This window comes from Rattus norvegicus, chromosome 1 (genome assembly GCF_021556685.1).
Source record: "Rattus norvegicus strain SHRSP/BbbUtx chromosome 1, alternate assembly SHRSP_T2T, whole genome shotgun sequence".
Lineage (NCBI taxonomy): Eukaryota > Metazoa > Chordata > Mammalia > Rodentia > Muridae > Rattus > Rattus norvegicus.
The window spans coordinates 179,319,569-179,343,494 of NC_141534.1; the positions used below are offsets into that span (position 1 = coordinate 179,319,569).

A 23,926-nucleotide genomic window follows, 5' to 3' on the forward strand; every position below is an offset into this window, starting at 1 on the left:
CCCAGTGTATGGTCACCAGCCCACAGACCTGCAGAACAGCACGCCAAGTGTTGGTAGCACAGGTGGACTCTGTGCTGTGGGATGTCTGTTATTTGGCTGACCAAATATAGGTTCCATTGAGGGAGATCACATCAGATGTGAACTGCATCCTCATTTCGATTCCATGCTACCATGGAAGTTCATGACCCTTTGGGTTTTTACTGTTGTTGATGCTATTGTTAGTTTTTAGATTATTTGAGAAAGTGTCCCCTTATATAGCTCCATCTGATCTAGAACTCCCCCTATGTAGCTGAGGCTGGCTTTGAACTTGTGACAACCTCCTCCCTCAGCCTCTGAAGTATAGTCATTGCAGGTAGGAACTACCATGCCTGGCTAAGGATGTGACCCTTTGGAAGGGGCCCTGCCACACTGGCCTTAGAGGCTCTGTGGTCCAGGAAGTAGTTGTGCGGGGAGGGAACTTACTTTGTTGGGATTTGAGCCTCACTAGTCCTTTCACAAGCAGAGCTTCGTGTAGGACTGCATTTTCTTTTCTGGTGATCCAGGTGGGCACTGATGGCTGAGACCTGATAAATACCCAGAGCTGAGCAAAGCTGGGGAAAGCAAGGTGCAGGAGGCCACCCTTATGCTAAACAAGACAGACAAGGGAAAGGTATTCCTGGATCAACAGGAGGGATTTACTTGAGCTGTACATGTGTTACATAGAAAAGTTGGGAACTAGATAGACTCACTAATCTTTCCTTGTTCAGGATGCTGTAACTCAGAAAGCTGTGCTCGAGCACATCATGGGCTACACAATTTAACCAGTGTAATTAGGGTCTGGTTAGAAAGACATGAGCAAGAACACATGCTATTTCTGTTACATGGCATCCATCCATGGTGACAGAGACTGTGGGTGACACTATGAAATGGGGCTGGGCTCCTCTCACAGCCTGCTCTGTATCTGCCCATGTGGCTCTGATGAGACTACTTATCCTGGAACCTCCATTTTCCCTGTCAATCACAGAGACTGACGATATGGCTGTAAAGGGCTTTGGGTAGCATTAAGCACCCCAGCAGGGCTGAGGCCAAGAGGCAGGCAGTGATTGAAGCTTAATCCTCCTCACTTGGGGATTTTCTTAGGAGGCCCTAAAAAGAGGTTTAGCGGTACTGGCTGGAGATGGGGGGATAGAGTCAGAAATTCTTATGGAATAATATATCGCACACACACATAAATACCCATAGATACACACACTCACAGAGACACACAAACACATGTTAAATAGTTACCACAAATGACAAAGTTATAGTTACATTATACAGACATGGACATGTTTGAGATGAGTGAGTAAGGAGAGAGAGAGAGAGAGAGAGAGAGAGAGAGAGAGAGAGAGAGAGAGAGAGAATATGAGAATGAATCTCCAGGCTTATTGCCAGGACTCTTGGGTGAAGGCACCTGACAGGCAGCAACCTCAGATAATTCTGACCAGTTGTTCCTTCTTCTTGCCACCTCCTGGTGTATAGTTATCTCCTGATACAGGACATAGGTAGTAAGACCCTGGAAGGTGTGGACTGGGGACTGACTCCATGGGTCATCCTGGTGCCTGGCATTGTGTATGGCTCAAGAGAGTAGTGGCTGGAAGCCAGGGAGTGGTAAAGTGTCAGGCTACTTCAAACCTGACCACAGGCACCACTGAAGAGGGAGGAAGGGGGCTAAAGACCCAGAACAAGTACGTGGCTGAGATCATGGGGCAGGAGTGGGAAGGGAAGGGCAAGACCTCAGTGGACTGGAATGTCCTCTGGTGCTCACCCAGGGCAAGGGGTGACAGGTTACCCCAGCCCCATTGCAGCTTTGGGTCTGGTTGGTAATGTCACAGCACATCTCTGTGTGTCTTTTCCATTATCCCTTCCTCAAGAGGTTCCTGGCAGGGTTAGTAGTAAGGGCTTCTGCCTCCTGTGAGTGAGCTCTAGGTGGAGATCAGGGAGCAAAGAGAGCTTTGGCTAGACAGTGCCTCTCTCTGGGGCAGACAGATCTCTGAGGCCAGGGTGCAGGTGGGAGGCCTAGGAGGTGATGCACATCCTCCTGCGGAAGTCACTAAGACTGAGATTGCCTGATGGACACAGAGCACAGAACACAGAGACATGAATGCCCTACCCCTTTCTATCCCGATTCCTTCCCTTACCCCCAGAACTGGAGTTGAACCCAGGCCCTCACTCGTGCTAGAATACTCTTTCACTGAGCTAGCTCCCCAGTCCTCTTTTCACCTGAAGACAGGGTCTTAGTAAACTTCCCAAGGTGGCCATGAACTAACTCTATAGCCCAGGTAGACTTCAAAACTGCCACCCTCTTGCCCTAGCCTCTTGAGTACCTAGACGCGTAGGCCTGCACTGACAGGTCTGGCTCTGAGTTGCTCCTGGTTCATGTTGGCGCATCGTACCCTGAGAGATGGAGGTCCAGACAGGAAGTTAAGGTTTCAGGCAAGCTGTGGACTAGGGCTTTATTCTTGCTGGGCTCCACAGAAGCCTAGCCCAGAGGGGAGTGTTTCTCTGGCTGGCTTTTGCTTCAGCTTAGAGATTTAGGTAGCTGTGGCTGATTTTCGACAGTGTTCAAGGTGAAGTGAATGGGTTGGTGGGCTTTTCCTATCTACACTGAGTATAGGACTGCACCCCCTTCGTTGCTGAGACACACCCCCTCCCAGACTCCTTGCTGCAGCAGAACTGAGAGATGGGAAGGGCAGGTTGGCATGAAATGACACGAGGGTTTTGTTCTTAGGTTGCAGTGACCTGAAACAGATCTTGTGTGTGGGGCCCGAAGGTACAGTAGAGGGTTGAGTGTCTCTCCTGGATGTGGCTACCCATGTCGCTCCCCAGGCCTCCATAAGTTTTCAGGAGCACCACCTTTTCCCCCAAGACATTGCCATACTGGAATACCAACCATGAGTTGGGCGGTGAGGCTCAGAGGACACACAGGGAGTGAAGTTCTAAGTATGAGCACACAGGCCACCCTGGGCTCAGGAGTCCCCGTCACCTATATTGAAAGGGTGCTCAGGGTCTCTGTGCAACCTTGACCTTGTCTCCCAGGAGCTGTAAGTTGAGTCCATCACTATACTGTCACCTGCAATCCAGGGCTCTGAATGTTCATTTTCGATGGTCAGAAGCAGGGGAGGGAATGTCTCTGTGACTCATAAAGTCACACAGGCAGGAAAACCACAAATAAGGGGCTCAGTCATCAAAGTCCAAACTCCTTCAGGCTATTCTTGGCGACGACACATCGCATCTTGTTTCTTCCCAGAAAATGCAAAACCCTGCATATTTCTAGCTAGTCGGTTCTATTTCTATTACGTCTCAGACTCTAGAGAGGCAACCTCTGGGCAGTGGTTAGAAAGGCAGACAACCAAGAACCAGCTACCAGGGAGCTTCTGACTGATGTATTCTTCTTGTTTTTGAGACTCTGCGGTCTCGTGGAGTCCAGGCCGACCTGGAACTCACTCGGTAGCTGAGGGTTACCTTGGACTCCTGCCTAATTGCTCTGCCTCTACCAGGAAAGCACTGGGATTATAGGCTTGGGCCACCGTGCTCAGCACAGCTCTGCTCACAGTTCTAACCTTTGTCGTTTGGAGCTGGGAAGAGTATTCTTCAAAAGACATGAACCCCCAAGTCTCCAAGAAGTGGAAGCTTAAAGCTCAGACTCACTGTGTCCCTGACCAGCGCTGCCTGTATGCACTCTGTGCTGTCAGAACTCGCCAGGTGAGAGTCCCCCTTGACATGTGGGGAACTTAGAACTCACAGATTTGCTGGTTTGTTCAGGACTATATGGCTAAGAAGCGAGCTCAGACCTAAATCTTCTGAACTGTTTTAGAGTTTTTGTTTGTTTTTGTCTAAGATAGGCTCTTCCTATGTAGCCCAGGCTGGCCTAACACATGTGACATACTTCTGCCTCCCAAGAGCTGATATTACTAGGATGTGCTTTGTCCTATAGTTTTAAGGTATATGTAAGTTCTTAGCATAGGAAAATAGTCTAGCAGGGTTCGGGATTTTGGGGTTTTTTGTTTTTGTTTTGGTTTTGGTTTTTTGTTTGTTTTGTTTTTGTTTGGTCAGTTGCAGGATTCAAACCTGGGCACACTAGGCAAATGCTTTGGGAAGCCAGTGTAAGCCAGGACCTATGCTTCTTTTGAGTTGATATTTGAGCTATTGAAAGACTGGTGCTAATTACAAGGCCAGCAAATACTACTAAGGACATCCCAAACCTGATTGCTCTTCTCTCTTGTAACTCTGTGTTGTGAGAAGTATCATCTATCTCCATTTTACAGATGAGAAAACTGAGGTGACCAACTAAAATGACTTGTCTGGTATCATACAGTTAGCAAGCCCTGGTTTCCCTGACTAAATAAATGATCTGATGTTCCCACAAAGATGGCCACCCACCATGTGACAATGCCGTCTTGAACTGGCGTGGCTTGGCAATGTGGTCCTTTAAGAAGTGAAGACTGTTTAGATCTGGGGGGGCATGTTCAAGCTGGAACAGTGAGATGCATGTCCAAGGCCAAACTTAACTCCTCCATGGGCTCTTTACCGCCCTTTTCCTTACCCTAGATAAGAGCCAGTTCTGGGAACTCTCACACCCCCAGACCCTCAGCGCAGCCTTTGCTTGTCCCACACTGCAGTACAGGATTTAAGTGGTTTCAGGAGGAGACAAGTTCTTCCAGTTTGTAAATTGGCGTCTGGGAGACAGATCTGACTTGATACTTGCCAACGGCATGCACTTTTAGATTTTAGACGGAAGCCGGGAGTGAGAAGTGGATTTGGGTGCAATAGGCATTACATGAATTATATACCTCAACACACGTGCCCAGGACTTCCTGGGCCTGAGTGGCTTGTGTGAGGCCATGTGGCAGTGAGGGGGGCTTTGTACCCTTGCTCCCGTAGCCCCAAGGTTACCCCGTCTCATCCTCAGGCAAGATTGTGGGCTTGCACTAGAACCTTGGGAGCATTGCTTGTCTTCCTGCTCCCCTCCACCCTCCTCCGTCAGTGGCACGCCGCTCCGCTTCCAAAGATAGAGAGTCTGGGAATGCATGCACGCTGGGACGAGGATGAGTCCTGCTTTCTGTCGGTGCTTTCTGGGTGGCAAGTGAGACATGTAGAGAACGATGAGACATGGGAGGCCACCGTGTTGGTGCCCGAGATGCCAAGCAAGTGCTGGGGATCTTAGAGGAGCTGAGGGAGCACAAGAGAAGGAATTCGTGACTCCTCCAAACCAGGCGGGGCACTAGTGTTGCCAGCCCTCACCACCTCTGTATCTTCTTGGGTGGCATGGATCAGGGTAGCCGGGTGGGCCCTCCTGAAGAATAGGCCTGGTCAGTGCGTACAAACTGGTGAGACCTCGCACAGGCATGGGGGTTAATCTCCATGTGAGACAGGGCCAGGCACAGTGGACACTCTCAGGGGAGCAGTAGGGAGGACGGGCTCCCACATGAGACTTGGCCTGGAGGGGATACTCCATGATGTGTCTCAGAACCCCTACCCTGCCATTTTTGCTAAAAGCTTGCACTGCTAATGCCTTGACTTTGCTGTTGATGTAACTGTACCCCCTCTTTCCAGACTCATGCCTCTGAACGGTGTCTCCATGGCCCATGATGCCCACTCCCCTATCTGTCCTAGAACCCTTCTCCTTCTCATAATAGAGGCTATTCGGCATCTCCTGGGGACTTCTCCAAGCCAAACAGGACACCCGCTTCTCTGAGCACTCCCACACTCTTTGTCCAAACGATACAAGTGCTCTTCTGTCCACTGTTCTGTCCTCTTCCTCAGATGGGGTCTCTGTACCAACCATCACTGTTCCCAGCACCCAGGGTAATGCTGACACCAGTGAAAGCACCAGAAACTGTTGTGGATGAATCAGAGATTAAGAGGAAAGATACACAGCCTCCTGACCGCTTTGGGTATTTTGAAACCAACCTCCAATCCAGATGTGCCCTCCATAAATGATCCCATCTGGGGAGTGTGAAGCTGCCCGGGGGCCTTGTACTCTGTGCTTTGTCCAGTCTCCCATTGCCAGGCTCCTCAGAGCCCGGACAGATTGGCTAGCCCATACCCCCCATGCTGGCTGACCTTCCCGAACTCTCCATTCATCTTGAGGACAAAAAATAGCTTTGCTTTAGGGAAGTGGCTTTTTTTCATTTTCATCCCTTTGAAGTTGAAATGATTTTCCTAAGAAATGCTTAAGGTTAGAATGGTGGGGAGAGAGAAAGAGAGAGAGAGAGAGAGAGAGAGAGAGAGAGAGAGAGAGTAAGCCTGCCTCAAATCCAAGCAAGCTATTTCAGTGATGTGAATGAACACCCCATTGAGTTTCTCCCTTGCATCAACCTAAGCCCTTGTTTAAACAGCTCCCTGCTTGGTCTTACACAGGATGGGCTCCTTTTGCTAGTGAGAAGGCCATGCAAGTCTGTCTTCTGGTTATCTGACTGAGGAAGATGGTGTGTTTCCGGCAGATTCCAGAAACACGAGTTTTGAGCGGTTGCCTTTTGCCACCTGTATAGGGGAAAGTCCTAACCCAGGGTAATCAGTAAAGATGATGGAGGAGCCTGGAGGAAGATGGGCCATGGGATTTTTGTTTTTTGTTTTAATCTGTGCACTGACATACTTATAGCTATGTAGAATCCATGTTAATCAATCCTCAGCACCAAGAATGGTAGGTTTACCACAGGGCATAAATCCTTTCCGGCCTTTTCCTTTTCTTACTCACTGTTTCCAGAGCCATCTGACTTGTAGCATGATTGCCTAGCTCCTGTTGACATTCTCCGGAGTATACTTATATAGCTTTGTGCAATCTGCAGTTCTCCGGCCAAGAACAGGAGTGGGGGCTGGGGGAAAGGTTGCCAGCAAGGCGGCATGCCAGGCTAGAAGGTACTTTGGATCATCTCCAAATATGGTTCATGTGGAGTGGTGAGCATGAGGGATGGAGTTCTGCCCTTTTGCCCCTTAAAGAATATAAGGCTCACCTGTCAATGGCTTCCTTTGCAGGTGTAATACTTAGCCTTCCCTTTATGCTGACTCCTGCTGATCCCTCCACACCACTGTTCCACACAGCTCCTGAACCATGGGAGAGAATGAAGATGAGAAGCAGGCACAGGCCAGCCAGGTCTTCGAGAACTTTGTACAAGCTACCACATGCAAAGGGACCCTCCAGGCCTTCAACATCCTTACCTGCCTCCTGGACCTAGATCCGCTGGACCATAGAAACTTCTACACCCAGCTCAAGTCCAAGGTGAACACCTGGAAGGCCAAAGCTCTGTGGCACAAACTGGATAAGCGTGGCTCCCACAAGGAGTACAAGCGAGGAAAAGCCTGCTCGAACACTAAGGTAAAGGGGACCCTGTGGACATTCCTCACCCCTGTGGGACAGGGAACCATTGTTCTTGCCACGTTGAGGTTCTTAGTAGATATCTAGATGCGCCTGTGGGTGTCGTATTGTGGTTCTCAGGGGAAGGTTCCCTTTCTCTGGAAGGACTGCACTGAAGCCAGTCCTATTGTCCTGGAGCACAGCTACCGCATGGTACCATTCCCAAAGGAGGGAACCCAAGCAAAATGGAGGGAGTGAAGCCAATGTTACCATCCTACTTCCTACGTTTTCCATCTCTACAACCCTGCTTGCCACCTGTGGGCCCGGCTGTTTATTGAGCAACTTCTGTATACAAGGTATCTTTTGTCTGCGAGCCCACTGAACAACTTCTGTATACAAGGTATCTTTTGTCTGCCAGCCCACTGAACACCTGCAGCAACTGTTTGACCTGGGTTCAGACTTCTAGAAGGCTGGCTCTATGTGATTCGCAGCTCAGGCACAGAGTTACCTAAGCAGTGTCATTTACGTGGTTCTCTCTGCCGGCAGCAATGTTTTGGAAAGACTCCCATCCATTTTTGTTGTGTGAGGAGTGGGAAGGGGTGGGTGCACTTTGCCTGTGTGTGCAGATGAGGAGGCCAGGCGTCAACTTCAGGCATCTTCTTCTACTGCTCTCCACATTAGTCTTCTAAGGCAGGATCTTCCCCTGTGCCTAGAGCTTGGCATCTCAGCTAGACTGGACAGCCTAGGATCCCCCGCCTCCGTCCCCTCAGTGCTGGTCTTACAGGTTTCTGCCTCCATGCCTAGATTTTATATGGGTGCTGGGAGTTGGAGCTCAGACCCTCTGTTCATGCAGCAAGCTTTGTATTTGCCAAACCTTGTCCCCAGCTGACTCCCTGATAGGGAGAGTTAGGTCATCGAGATAGTTCTCTGGTCTCTTAACATTGCCTTCCCTCAGGATCCACGTCCCCGCTCAGGAGCACACCTGTAGTTAATTCTCCATATACTGGCTGTGTCCCCTGTGGTCTATGGTTGGCAACATCAGTGAAGCTGGGGCCCAGAGCATCACACCTCTGACATCTCTGACATTCCAGCACCTGACAGGCTTCTAGAGCTGATCCTCGCTGGCCCTGGAGAACTATTGCTGGTCCAGGTCCAGGCTGTATGTTTAGGTTAATGTTGAATGCACAGCATTTAGACCTCTCAGGAGGTGGTTCAGCGGAGCCCATGGAATTCTCTGCTGCGCCAATCCCAGAACAAGAGGATTGAACTCTCCATGGCAATGGAGCCTGTTATGTTTCTGTTTTGGTGATGGGGAGTGGCTGAGGCCACCGTGGGATACGGCTGTTTTCCATTGCCCCAGGGAGGCAGCTGCCAAGCTCCTGAGCCCAGTGCACCAGTGTGTAGAGGACAGAGAGGGTTCCAACTGTACTAAACCATGTGCACTTCAGCTCTGAGAAGCAGAGCTGTCCCCTTCCCCGCCCCCATTCTGGTCCAATATCTTGCTGTGCTCTAGCCTGGTATCTAGAGGATACCAGGCTGGCAAAGAAAAAGGGAGAAGACAGATGCCCTTCGTGCCACTCCCACCAATGCCTCTCTTCAGAGTTGTGATTTCCTGCTTCATGGCTTCCTGGGAATTGGGCCAGGGTAGCATCAGAGTTACCTTTTAGTCACTGTATATGGTGGCTTTTAAAAAACAGTGACCCTGTGTATGGCCCCTGAGCCCCACAAGAAAGTCATAAGGAGGGCACTATAGAAGTTGTGTGGTCACTATTCGACAAACTCTCTCTCATGGACAATCTTTAAAACTGTTATCCGAGGCTGCTTTTAACTCATGGCCATTCTCTTACTTCAGTGCTAAGATTACAGTTGTCTAGCAGAGATGTTTGATTAAGAAGTGACATTGCCTGGGTGGCTGATCAAAGGTGAGCCTTCTGAGGGAGTCATCCAGCATGGCATGAGAGGAACACTGGTCAGCATGGCGTCATTTGTTTTGAGACAGGGTCTCCTGTAGCCCAGGCTGGCCAAGCCTACTATGTATAGCCTGGAACTGCTGGTCCATCTGCGTCCCTGTCCTCATGGCTAAGCGTACTGGCATGCACTGCCATGGCTGGCCCTGGAAATCAGCAGCCAGAGAGTGGCCTAACTTGTCGGGCCAGTCCTATTTTATAAGCTCTAATGGCCTGAAGCAGCAGAGTCCCCACACCTTGTGTCTGTCAGATCACTGTGGGTACTTGAGATACAAAGGGAACGAGGACATCTTTAGTTCATGGTGCTCCATAGGAACGACTCAGAGCTCGAGGAATTGTCGTCCTGGTTTGTGAGGAGAAACAGAGGCTTTCCGCTTTGGGAGAGCTCATCTTATAAAAGCTGCCTGTGCTGAGGAGTGGAAGGGTCAGGAAATGCCCTGGCCATCTAGACTAAGACTCCGAGAGCTTGGAGACCCAACTCCAACCCATTAAGCCAGCAGGGAAAGCACTCAGTCATGGAGAGAGGATGGTCCACCACGTGTCTTTTCCATTCTCTCCCCTCCATCCACATTGGATGTTTTGCTCCATTCCCCTATACTGTGATTGGGGTTTCTCTCCCCTTGAGATGTCTGAGTCCTATCTCCACAGGCCTGTGATCCAAAAGACACATCTTTCTCTTGCTGTTCAATAGTGAGTTTTTGACTGGCCCGCCTCTGAATTTATAATGGTCCAATCCTGAAAAGCTGGTTACTGTAATCAGCCCTGCCAAGCATCACATGGTTGACATGAAGGTGGGGCGGTTTCCCAGGACTGTGGGAGTGCAGACAAACACAGGTGTTTTCCACTTTTACTGGTTACTTTATTTCTGCTTAGGCCCTCCCATACCAAACTCATGCATGGGTGATGGGTTCTCAGCTCTAAGAGGCCGTGCTGCTGTTCTTCTCATGAATCAAGCCAAGCCACAAGGGATGGGTCCCACCTGCCCTCCTACGTGACAGACACTGACTTGTTCACACAGAGTGTTTGTTTTCTTTGACATAATAGTTTATGCTTAGCATCATCCAGATAAGAAATACTAGACCTTAGCAAATATGTGGTTGATCATAAATGCTACTCCAGATAATGCAGGTGTGTTGAATGCTGGGCTTAATTAAAGTTCCCAGTTAGCCACAGGCGTGAGTGGGAACAAATGCAATTTGTCTGGACCTCTTCTCTGTATTGAGAGGAACATAATCCAATACCATCTGGAGTTGATCGGGACTAGCCTTCCCAACTCCTGGTCCTAAGCACTGTGATTGCTTCCAAATCTCTAGCTACACAGGTCAGCATGTGCTGGTGACAGTGGCAGAGGGGCCAGGATCTACTAGGAGGAGAAGAGCTTCAGTGGAGAATGACCTAACAGGTCTCCAGAGCACTGACACAGCATGCATTGCATAATTTAACCTGAGATCGTTGTTTATGACCTATTAATATTTATGAGGGTTTCATTAGGCACTCCATAATTCGCTTCCTGGGTGTGGCTCTGGATAAAAATGGGGTGAGCCAAGGCTCAAACCAAATGAACTCTACTGAGATTGACACCACCTTGGCACTAGTGCCACACCTGGCTCAGATGTGACATTCAGGTGGGTAGGTCATATGTCAGGACCAGAGGAGCTTGCAATATTTAATTTGGTATGGAGTTGTCACACCGCCAAATCCATGCACTTATGTAATGCTAGGAGCAACTTAAGAGAATAGTATTCTCTTCAGCTGGCCCAGGAGATAGGGAGGGAAGTAGGATGGGCAGCTGGGAGCCACGGCTGTCTTGGGGAAGCCAGTGAGTAGCAGGCTAGGGTTTGGGCTCTGTTGGTTTGCCCCAGCCGCAGGTGTTTGTAGCTAGACCCACAGTAAAAAGGGTAAAGAAGGTATTAGTCTACCTTCTACAACGCGTTTGCAGCCAGCCTGAGCTACACAAGACACTGTCAAACAAACAAACAAAAAAACACTGCAGGTTAGATGCTGGGATGGGTCAGTGGATAAAGACTTGCACGAAAGCCTGGGGACCTGAGTTCAATCCCTGAAACATACATGGAAGTGGAAGAAGCTTCCAAAAGGTATCTTTTGACCTCCACACACATTCCACAGCATGCATCCTCCTACACACAATAATAATAATAATAATAATAATAATAATAATAACTTTAAATTATATAAAAAAGAAGAGTTCTCAAGTTATGTGTGATTGCCCATGCCTGTAATCCTAGTACTAGGGAGGTGGAGACAGGAGGACCAGGAATTCAGGGAATACATGAGATTTTGTCAGTAAAGAAAAAGTTCTCACCCGAGCTTTTTATAATGGAGATAGGAGTGTAATTACTTCCTTATTCCCGTACATGTTTAATAATTCACAGGATGAGTGTTACTGAGCTAATACTATGCAGCAAAGGCTTATCTAGATAGCCATCAATCTTTCCATGGTTCCCTGGGCTGCTTTACAGTCTCTGCTGTTCTTGGTCGAATGAGATTAGCAGTGTATCTACTTCATAGAGGAACCGTTAGGGTTAAATACAGACTTCCTGTGGAGTCCTTGAGTGCTGCCTGCTGCATAGTTAATGCTCAGCAAACACCAAGCCATCCCAATCACTAAGAATGCAAGTGCTGGGAGAGAGGTTTGCACCCCAGTATGCAGGAATACAGGAAAACAACGGGCTAACTGTCTGGGGGCTGGGGTGGTCTGGAAATGCTTCTCAAAAGAGGGCAAATGGTTTGGGTGTTTGCCACATAAGTAGGAGTCTGTCTTGTAGAACAGGAGAAAGGCAATATAGAAAGAGACATTGGCTGTGTAATGGAAAAGAAAGGGGGAGGGCACGGGAGGGTGGATGGATGGATGGACAGATGGATGGGCAGACAGACAGATGGATGAGAGGAAGAGGTGGGGGAAAGAGCCTCCTGCTTTGAGGGCCATGCTGCAAGGAAAGGGTCCTGAAGTCAAAGACAGGCCCTAGAAGGACCATGGGCAGAGGACCTGCACCTCAACCTCCGTGGACTGGACTCCCCACCTCCCAGTCCAGAGCTCCTTCTAGCACCTTCCTGGGTTGCCTGTGAAAATAGGTTATCATTGCAGACCAGCATGTATTGTCCACCTTGCATAAAAACTCACTGGCAGAACATGACTCATGCAGACTCCTGTTCCTGTCAGAGATTGGGGGAGGAGGGTGGGAGGGACCTCAAGCTGGGCTGACACACCATATCCTGTCCTCCCCCGTGCGACCCTTAACCATGGCTGCCTCAGCACCACCTCCCCATGTAGATCCCACGCGCTGGTTCTCACGCATGACCTAGCTTGCTGTGTAGCCCCTGCACTGCCTTGGTGAAGTCACTGGGGAGGCCTGCAGCTGAGAGTTGGGGAGGGAGTTGGGAGTGGAAAGGGTAAAATTGGGAGCACCCAGTTGCTATCTCCTGCTTGGATAAGCCTATCAGACATTCCAGATGTCTGAAGTCATGCTGTGGGGCTGCAGCAGGTCAAGTGCCTCTTTGCCTAATATGGACAGGTACAGGCAGCTGGTAAGGCAGAGGTGGCTCTGGCTCAGGGCTGTGAAGTGCTGAACTCTGGGCAAGGACTAGTTGAGGCAAATTCTGGATCTGCCCACTCACCTGGCCAGAGCTCACTGAGCCTGCTACTGCAACCCTGTGCTAACTGCTACACCTCACCTATCTCAATAAAGCACTTGAGGTCTGCCCGTGGTCACCTCCTGACAACATTTTATTGAGAGGAAAACTCCTTCTCTTTGCACTAGCTTCATACAAAGTTAGTAATCTGGGCCCACTTGTGACTTATTTTGTGGAGACGCAGTCAGCCCTATGTATTCCTAAGTTTTCTATCTATGGATTCAACCAACCATGGATCAAAAATACTTAAAAATAAGTTTGTCTGTCTTGATGGATTTTTTTTCCTTGTCTGCCCTGAGATGACACAATAAAAACCATTTACATAACATTTTGCATGTTATTGGTATTGTTATAAGTGATCTATAGTTAGCTTGAAGTGCATAGAAGATCTGCACAGGTTATGTGCAAACACTATCATCGTTTTATTCAAGAGACTTAAACATCACAGAGTTTGGTGTCTGTGGGGAAAACAATAGAGGTTTATTAGAACCCCAGAGATACTGAGTAATTACTGCATTTAAATATACTTGTTTGTTTGTTTTTTAAAGAAAAAGCTAACTGAGCTGAGAACGTAGCTCAGTAGTGCTTGCCTAGCATTCATGAAACCCTGGGTTCCATCCTTTACCCTTCCTTTAGTGAGGCATGCTGACCTTTAATCCCAGCACTAGGGAGGGAGAGGCTCAACTAGTTTACATAGAGAGTTCTAGGCCAACCAGGGCTAGGTGGTGAAACCCTGCCTCAAAAAAGAAAGGCAAGCGTGTTGAAGTTGGTAAACAGCCTTTTCCTGAAGCTATCCCTTGTGAGCTGTGGTATCCCCAAGGCTGCATGAGGAATTTTTAGATGCCATCCCAACTTCCTTTTGCTTGTTTATGGCAGCACCTGTCCTACATTTGCCTCTGAGCATCTCTCTCGTGTGGGGTGGGGACAGTGATTGCAGCCAGCATCTGAGACTCATGGAGCTCCCAGGGAGTGTGGGAAATCAGCCAATCGATAGGTCTGCAAGGCTGGAGAGCAGCCTTCCTTTACCATGGAGAAAAACAAACTCTTGTTGCAGTCTCTGGCCCACCCAGGGTTGTACAAAGCCCTAGGGAGCCTCTGGTCAGATTATCCAAATAAACGGATGTCTGGGTAGGGCGGAAGGCAGGAATGGAAGGTTGAAAGCTACCCACATAGAAAGAGCTGCCTGGCTTCTGTCTGTCCTGCTTTTTGAGACCCTTTTCGCCGTCATTGTCATTGTTGTTGTCATTGTTGTTGCTGTTGTTGTTGTTGTTGTTAATCTGAGAAAAGTCCCAGTGAGGATCCAGTGTTGATGGTGTAGCAGAGGCCAGAGGTTTCTAACCAGACCAATGACTCATAATGAACATTTGCAAGAAAAGCTGTTTGGGGCAACAAGGTATACTGTGTGACACACTGTGACACAGCGTGGCTTCCTCAATGAGATTTTTTTGTTTGTTTTCTTTGGGGGGGGTCTCAAGGGCAGAGGGTGACTATGGAGGGAGGGGGAGATGAGTGGGATTGGGATGCATGGTGTGAAATTCACAAAGAAGCAATTAAAATAAGGAAGGAAGGAAGAAAAGGAAGGAAGGAAGGAATGAAGGTCGGACAGACGGATGGGTATTTTCCATAGCAAGGAATTTTGAATTTTGAATTTTGAATTTTCCAGGGCAAGCTACACGGAAGTACATCAGGCTCAACTTCAAGTTGTCCTCTGTTGCTGAGTCAGCAAGGACTGTGTTCAGCTGCAAGTAGCCGTAAGCAACCACAAATAGCCATGGGGCCTCAAAGAAAAGGCTCGTGTTTTTTAAAGCAGGAATTCAGGGCAGAGGTGGCCACTGAAGGATCAGTTGTCAGTCTCTAGGCCATGCTGTCTGAGAGAGCTATGATGTGAGCCACAGTGAACAGTACAAGAAAGTGGAGGAACAACGTAGACACTTTATTTTATGTGAAGGAGTATTTGCTTGCACGTATGTCTGAGTGCCACACCCAAGGAGTCCAGGAGACGGCGTCAGATTCCCATGGAACTGGAGTTCCAGGCATTTGGTTTTTTTTTTTTTTTTTTTTTTTTTGGTTCTTTTTTTCGGAGCTGGGGACCAACCGAACCCAGGGCCTTGTGCTTCCTAGGTAAGCACTCTACCACTGAGCTAAATCCCCAGCCCCAGTTCCAGGCATTTGTGATCTGCCATGTTGGTGCTAGAAACTGAGCTTGAATGATCTGGGAAAACAGCAAATGTTCATAACCTCTAAGTACTCTCCAGACTGGTGAAACGACTTTAAACACACCACACCCTGGCATTCTGTAGAGGAAAGACGTCATTCTGAGGACCCTTTCTAGGGGACAGCTATTTATTTAATCCAAGGAGAGAAAGTCCTGGAAGGTTCACTATCCCTTCTATTCTTGTATCCACTTTGCTGGCACCACTCTTGGTTTGCCCCCTCCCACAGATCTCTCGACCATCTTCAAATCTGTGTATTTATTTGTTTAGTCACCCGTGGGCTTCACTACGGTCTGTCTGACTGTGGGCTTGGAGCTATCTCCTGCAGTCAGGTAGGCTCAGACGTAGGTCTACCAGTAAAGACAGCGATCGCCCCATCTCCTAGGTCTCCCAGGATTAATAGTCCGTAGCTCAGCTCAGGGAAAGAGTAGGACCCGGGAGCCTCCCACCACTTTGACTTATTCTTGCTGGGCGTCCTTTGTAGTCTGAGTGTAGGTAGCCTTAGCTATTGTGACAGTGATAATTCTGCTTGTTTGTGCCTGGAGACAGGTATTTCACAGCTCAGCCTATCACCTGGCTCTTACAGACTTCCTGCCCCCTTCCTCTGCAATGTTTCCTGAGCCTTAGACAGGGAAGTATAAATATTTTGTTTAGGATTGGGCCTGTAGCCATCACGTGTAGTTTCTGTACTCGAAAGAGGCTTCTTGTGGAACTGGAACAATAGCACTGAGTGATGTAACCCAGGCCTGGGGGAGAGCGTGTCCTCTCTCATATGCAGATCCTAGCGTGACTCTTCTGTTACGTCTGTTTAACATGACCATCTGTAGACACTAGAAAACTGGGGTGTTTAAATGTGGTAAAATATATGTGTGACCTCAACCATTTTAAGGGTCCAATTCCATGACATGAATTGAGCAGTTACTCAACCGTCTGTATGCCTGTCTGTTTTGAGACAGGATCTCACATAGTTCAGGTTAGCTTCAGACTCATGATGTATCCTGGGCTGGCCTTGAACTCCTAAACCTCCTGCCTGCATCTCTAGAGTTCTGAGGTTATAGAACTCACCCACTCACTCAGCACCAGGTTCTATTTCTATAAATGTCCAACACTTTAAATAGAAATTCCGTACTCTCTAGCAGTAACCCCTGCTCCACTTGCCCTGCCCTGCCTCTGGAATTTTTCCTGATTGGGGTGTTTCAGAGAAGGGAATTATGCATTTGCCATTTTGTGTTTGGCCATTTCAGTCAGCTTGATTTCAAGACCATCACGTGACAGCACACATCCAAAGTCCTTTTTTTTTCTTTTTTCTTTCTTTCTTTTTTTTTCTTTCATTCTAATCAAAGCTTTGATTTAGCCCAAACACATCTGAAGTGTTATTGTTTTAGCAACCAATAACTATGGCATTTACTTATAATGTATTTTGCATTCTTTAGTATCAAGTCATGGAATAGCTGATAATTTTACCCTTACAGGACTTCTCAATTCAGACGCCAACTATTAGTTAGAATCCTTGCTATAGGGAGGTGGGGAAGACCTGGAAGGGAAATGACAGAGGAGAAACTGTGGTCAGAATACATTGAATGGAAATAACTTTATTTTCAACAGAGAACGGAAAAAGAAAGAAATTCTTGCTAAAGATGGGCCAGAGAGTATGAATACCGTAAGGAACTGGGCCTTTTTATTCAATGAGTTGAAAAGTCACAGGGGACTTCTGGGTACAGGGTCACCAGATCTGATTTCCTCCTGGAAGAACTTGTGACATCCTAGGGGTACTAGAGACAGACAGGAGTAGACTACGGTAACCCCTGACCCAGAGTTAACCTTGATGCACCTGAGAGCTTCACAGTGACCCTATTCTTGTGTCCCAGGGAGCAGCTTGCTTAAACAGCTTGCCTGCAGGTCAGGGAAACGAGGGAATATCTCAGCCATGTCACCTGTGTGCTACTGATAGATGGCCTATTTAGCACAAAGGTCACCTCAGCTGGTTGGTTACAAAGCAAGGCCTCCCTCAGCAGCCAGTTCCTCTTTCCTGCAGCAGCAGTGAGAAAAGGCTCCGAGACTGCTCTGACCCCCAACTCTCCACTGACTTTCCCTGCCCACTCCTGCCAGATCGGAAATGTGCACATTGGTCCTCTGCTCCCACAGTGCCTGCAAGAGAGTCTTTAAGGCAATGTATTCTAAGACCAGCCCTTACGTTCAGCATCTGGACCAGCAGATAGCAGGCCTGGGAAAGCCATTAATCTTTTGTCCTCAGAGACTGTGTCCAACCACATCCACACTCGCTGACCCTCCTTCTGTGGTTTCAGGCCAACAATTCTTAGGTGGAAAAATGTAGCCTATTGTCTTGAGGAAAGGTGCTAAAATGATGGAATGCTTTCTTTGTACAGGATGCCGAGAGTCCATGGGTGGGGCCAGGGCTCCATGCTGTTAGAAAACCATATCCCGACTCTGCTTTTTTATTTTTCTTAATTAATTCTCTAATCAGAAAAGGTGTTGTGGTCACTGGGCTCAGATGACATATATGAGGTTTTCGGTTTTTTTTTCACTTATGAAACTGTTTTGGCCCTTGGAGCATACTCTGCTTCAACCTGACTTCCAGAGTCTGTGAGCACCCATGTTCCAGTTGGCTGGTGGCTGTGTTGTTCCTTAAATATAATGCCTAGGGTCTTGGGATTCTAGGTATCTGCCCGCTGGCCTCCTGCCCTCTCCCTATGCCCAGCCTCTCACCTCCCATGCAGTCCCATCAATGTGAAGAAGCCAATGCTTCTGAGATGGGGCCAAGACAAGAAACATTGATCATGTGTTCAGTATCTTAAATCCCATGGGCAAGATGCTGGCCGTGGACTGCTGAGGTGAGAGGGCCTAGAGAGGAAGGCATGCTCAGACCTCCACTGAATAGTACACCTGGGATGCTCCCAAGTCTTCGATGAGGTATCAGAGTGGCTGTGGAACCATGGCTGAGAGCATGGCCTATAGGGTCATAGCAGCCTAGGTTCATAGCCTGCTATGGTCCCTGGCTTTTTGTTTTAGGTTTATAATAGCACCCACCTTACAGGGGTCTGGGAAGCTGGGATAAATTAATATATTTAAGTATCTAGGAACAGTGCCCAATCTGAGCTACAATTATGGTGTTTGTCATGTTTCTGGATAGCAGGGTTCATTGTTGTGGGTCCCCCACCCCCTGCCGCTGCCTGAGGGCTACTTTGTGATTACTTCTCTGTTAGGAGTTAAGGGGAAGTGTCTGTCTCTGGGCAGGATGTATAAGTAAAGCCCTAACACAGGACATCCCTACAGAGGTAGCAGCACTACCTCACTAAAGTTCAAGTTCAGGGGGTACCTGAGGAGGTTCCCTTTCTTTAGGATGCCTGGCTCTAGGGTGTCCCATAGTGTCATCTCTTAGGAAATGTCTAGCTGGCACTGGTGTTTGTGAATGAATTGCCTAGGCTTTCCTGAGAGGTCTCCATAGATTGACAACATTGTATTTAGCTAAGCCTTATGCCTTTCTTTGTTTCCACTGACATAAAAGTACGTTGGGGTCCATGCTACCTGCTGGGTAAGGAGCACTGGGTAAGTTTATCTTAGATGTGAATAACAGCAGAGGCAATTTGATTATTCTGGGCTCTCCAGTTTCGAAATCCTTGTCAAGGGTCACTGGATGTTACGTGCTCACAACCTCTGGAGTTCTGGATCTCTAGGTCTAGGGGAGTTTGTATCTCAGGAGAGAAAGAAGCAAAGATCTCATGTTCTGAAAGGTTTGACTGCCAGGGTACCTCCCCATCTATCTGCTCTGCCTAAATTCCCAGTTTCTGCGGGTATTTTGTTTTGTTTGTCTTAAAGTAACCATTAAATTTTATTCAACGGGGACAATAATTCCTTGGATGATGGATGGTCAGGTGAATGAGGCTGGATAGATGGATGGGCAGATGGATGTAAGGCCGGACAGATAGATAGGTTGGCAGATGGGTAGTTGGATAGGTGGATGGGTGGGTACGTGGGAAAGGATGGATGAATAGACAGATGTATGAGATGATGATGGGAGGATAGGTAGAGATGGATGGATTTATGGCAGATAGACTTGTGGAGTGTGTGTGCGCGTATGTGTGTATGTATGTGTGTATGTATGATGGATGGATGGAGACTTCACTGTCACAGATACTAGTAATAAGCAGTAACTGTTGAGATAAAACCCATTCCTTCTGTTTAATGCTAGAGGGAACAGTAAAGAAATGTTCTCCCTCTTGGCTGATCTGGAGTTGCCTTCCCATGATTGAGCATCTTGGTTTGTATCCCTTCTAGTCCAAGCTGTTCCAGCTGTCACCTGCTGTGCTGGTTGGGGCTGAAAAGGGAGCTCCCCATCATGTGTTAGGCGAGCATTTCATAGGTAGGAAGGCTGCGGCTCAGTGCCTGAAGTAGAGGGAACACTGTAGCTTACAGTTCTTAGCTGGGCGTTTGGTTCTAGCTCTTGGGGTCTCTGGCCTATGCTGTACTCCTCTACACATAAAGTAAAAAGGAGGAGAATCTCAGGGTTCCGGAGGAAACCCACACAGCACCATTCTACTCTATTGTACTTCCCATAAATAACTCAATCAAGCACCAGCCCCAAGCACAGCCTGTTGCTCCATTTATTTTTCCCAAATGCTGCAGAACCTTTGAAATCTTGTACCCTTTTCACACACCAGATACCTTCTTAGCACCCAGTAGGTACTTAGCAGTGGGGTCCCGGAACTAGTTAATTGGTCTAGCTTCCTCGTTGGGCTATCTGGCCCCTGCTGCTGTCAGAGCTCTCTTTCCCCTGACTTGGGGTGGTAGAAGCCATCCATAGAGCCCATAGAGACTTTGGTTTATAAGATTAACTGGGGTCTACACCATTCCTGGAAACCTCGGAAGTGGCAAAGGTTTCCTCAGTGTTTTTAAGAAGTGGGTTTCAAAAAGCAAACAAAACAACCCAGACTAGCCTTCATAGGGTAGGAGAAGGGGGTCAGATGTGGCTCTGGGACTTGTTTTTTTTTTTTGTTGTTGTTGTTGTTGTTGTTTTCTTTTGGCTTAGTTGAAAACATACTAGACTCTTTAAGTGAGCTTTAAACCCTTCGAAAGTAGGTCTGTGGCTTTTTTTGTTTTTGTTTGTTTTAAAGATAACAGTCAGTTCTGTGCACTACAAGTAAATCTAATAACACTCATTTGTAAGAAACAGGGTGTGGGCTGGCAAGGCAGTTTGGTGGCCCTTGCTGCCAAGCTCGATGACCTGAGTTCGATTCCTAGGACCCACATTGCAAAGAGAACTGACTCCCTGCAAACTGTCCTGTGACTGCATTGTGTATGATATGCACACCTGTTACCATATGTCTCTCTCTCATACATACATACAAATAAATATAATAAAACACTTTTCAAGGAGCAGGATGGGAGGGTAATCTGGCTGTGACAAATGTCACTTATTGATTCCTGGAGTTGACCCACTTGTGAAAAGCATTGTAACTTACAAAGCCCTTCCGCATGCTTTGGATTTATTTGTGCAGCAAAAATTACCGGTGGTGATGAGGCTGTGTCTTTTGGAGTGCCAGTAGGGGAGTTCTCCTTGGGAGTCTGAGTGGTCTGACGAGCAGATGGGAACCTTCCTGTGCTGCTGCTAATGGAGGAACCTTTCCCCCTGCTTTGCTCTCTTTTACTCAAGCCAAGAGAGGGCCCTGCTTCTTGTGGGTGGGGAGACTCCTCTCTCTCCTTCTGCATTCCCTTCCTCCCCAGCACTGGGGACAAAGCCAAGGGCCTCATACCTGATCTCTCAGTTACACCTCCAGCTTCTTCCCATTAGGACATTACTACTTCATTCTATTCCCATGGAGTGCTGGGGTTTTATGTTTGGTTGATTTTGGTTTCTGTTGCTCTGTTTGTAAAGGTTGCTCTGCTTGGATTCATGAAACAATTACATAATCAAGGGGAAACATCTCTATGGATAGTCTCTGAATCATGTGCTTCAGTGATTACGTTCTGGCTGGTGCCCTTGCTAAGGGTATAGTCTAGTCCCATCTATACTGGACCACAGTGTACCTTTCTTCCCTGGGACAGAAACAAAGTAACTGAGTGAAAAATAGAGGCAAGGCCCTGGCAGCCTCCATCTTCCCTGTAAAGCTGAGTTGATCATGGAGAGTGGTCCCGGAGCCTAAAAGGGCAGGGGTGACTCAGCTGCTCCTGGTGCTCTTGGAGGCGTGGTGACACATGATTTTGAAGACGGGCTTTCTGCACTTCCTTTGGCAAGAGTCAGCCTTGTTTTGCCACTGTTAGTAGAGAGGCCTGGGTGCTCCCTGTCATGATCGTATTGTCAGTGTGTGTGCTGGGGTACACTGTGTGAGGGTATGTCTGTGTATTCGATTGTTAATTCTGTACCAGCAGAGAATTAATACTGTCAGGATCTTGGGGTTGTTATCTCTGGTCTCATATTTTGTAAATATTTCTTCTTCCTCACTTACCTGCAACAGTCTGGAATTGTATCTGATTGGCTTTAATAAAGAGCTGATGGCCAATACCAGGACAGGAAGTAGAGGGTGAATCTTCTAGGCGGAGAGAGGGATGCTGGGATAATTGACAGATGGAAGATTTAGCCAGACAACATGGAGGTGAGCAGACAGACCAGGGCAGAGCAGATGTGGACCAGAGTGGAGCCGAGAGGTAGACCTGGCCACATGCTGGGACATCGTACCAGGATTACATAGGTTAGAGTGGTCTGGAGACTGCCTAGCAAAAGGCCTAAACCTTAAATACTAATAAGCCTCTGTGTCACTATTGACATTGCTGGTAGGTCTGAGAGTCCTGCTATAAGGATGTGTAGTTCCCCCACTCCCACCAGAGGCCTGGGGCTGATTCCCTGTGGGGGCTCCCATTGTCTACAAGGTTTAAACTTCCTGAAACCCCTGACTAGGCTCTATCTGATTTCTCCATCTTCTTTTAACTTCTCCCATGAGACCACATTTAACTGCATCTCATGCTGTAGGTGTGCTTGAGACAGGATCTCAATGTATAGATCAAGCTATTCTCAAACTGGTGATTCTCCTGCCTCAGCTTTCCCAGGTGTTGGAATTACAGGTGCTGTGTCACCACGCCTCCGTGAGTACAGTACCTTGGCACTTGACAGAGTTAAACCAAGTCCATACTACACCCCACTTCCTTCTTCCTCCCACCTCCTCAGATGTGCTCTAGATCTGCAGTCTCAGCTCATAGCCCCACCACGCCCACTCTGAGACTTTGTGGTTTGACTTCCTCAGCCTTCCCTTTGGCCCCACTTTTATGCATTTGGCCTCTTTAGGTCACGTCTCCTCCAGCTCCTGCGTTCCTTCCCACTCAGTGAAGACCGGTCCTGGGCGTGCAAGGTTGGTGAGCTGTTTTGCTTAGGTGCTTGCGCTCCCTTCGCTGAATTGTGAGGAAATGTGGACAGGAAACATGACTTGTGCATTTCTGTTTCCCTGGCACCCAATGGGAGAGGATAGCCTTGAAGAAAGCTGATCTGAGCATGAGTAGAATGAATGAGGGATGCACTTTTCTTCTTTCCTGATGGACAGAATCAGGTGTGTGGCTGGTCGCATCTAAAAGTCTTATTTTCTTTTCATAGTTCAGGAGAGCTTGAACTATGTCCTCACCTACTTGTCAATCCTATACTTGGTTTCAGCTGGAGAACTTTGCCTATCTGTGCAAGATATCTGCAGCAATGTCAGAACAGACCCAGAGCTCGGAAGTCCTCCATTCTCCACATGGGCACTCTCCACATATCCAAGGGGACACCAAGGTCTGCCCCAGAGACCAGGTTCTCTGACTGCTCAGGCATGGCATTTGTGAAAGAATTCCAGACAATTGCCAGTAGGCTGTGAGACGCCTTCCAGATACGTGCCCTTCAAGGTATTCTCAGATAGAAAAGAGAACGTTTTGTGGCAGGCTGTAGGTGAGTCTCACATGATAATCATTCGCAGTAAGGAAGGACGGTGCATGATTAAAACCTCCTGATGTCTACACACTATGATCTAGTTACAGTTTCAAAAGCATTTTAATTATAAAGCACTTTATGGTGTAAGTTGACCTCCTTGGAATTATTGAGAACTTCTGAGTACATTTCTTTGCTGCTTTTGTAGTAGCCACAATGTTGGTCAAGATTACATTCCTTGTAGGGGCCTGAGTTCTCTGTCTGGGGAAAGATGTGTAAAAAGCTCACAGCACCCCTCTTGCCTGTAATGTCTCCTCTTTCTTTGTTGGGAAAGGTGTCTATATGCAGATACTCTGGGACTAGCCAGCTAGAACTAAGGATGATTGACCTTGCAAACAACTGCTTTCTGTGGCTTGGGTACCAGATTTGTGCATCCCACCCCCAGACAACAGATTCAGATGCATCAAGTGGGCAATGGCTTTGCCCTTGGAAACCTGAGGATTTGCTGACACCTCTCATTGGCTTTGAGACACCTTAATTTGTTTTTCTTAGCTAAGCCTAGTTAGTACATTTATAAAAAGTACTATACTACACCCCACACACACACACACACATACACACACACTTTATTGTATCTTTGATTCCTTCTACTCTCTCAGCCGAGGCTATGCCCTGAAACCAATCTTTAACAAGCCTACATTTTACTGGGTGGTAATATCTCTCAGCCTATTTGTTTTGCCACACATCTCTGCCCCTCAGCCTTTCCTGTGGCCAATAATCTGTGTTCAGACTAAACTGACAAATTATGCAAGAGTACTGGTGGGTATCTTTGCCCCGGAGTGGGACAGATCTAGGTTGAAACTTAGTCCTACTC

General features: G+C 47.8%; 1 protein-coding gene across 44 annotated transcripts in view; it reads left to right on the forward strand.

Moving 5' to 3' along the window:
• The window catches only part of Mical2 (microtubule associated monooxygenase, calponin and LIM domain containing 2), a 184,407-nt gene that overhangs the window by 37,979 nt on the left and 122,502 nt on the right, over window positions 1–23,926 (forward strand). For 25 of the 44 annotated variants that reach the window (NM_001139508.2, XM_087576879.1, XM_087576894.1 and 22 more), the window contains 1 exon segment: window positions 7,063–7,336. In NM_001139508.2, coding sequence (NP_001132980.1) covers window positions 7,073–7,336 — 264 coding nt within the window. In that variant the 5' untranslated portion in view covers window positions 7,063–7,072. 44 annotated transcript variants of the gene reach the window in all.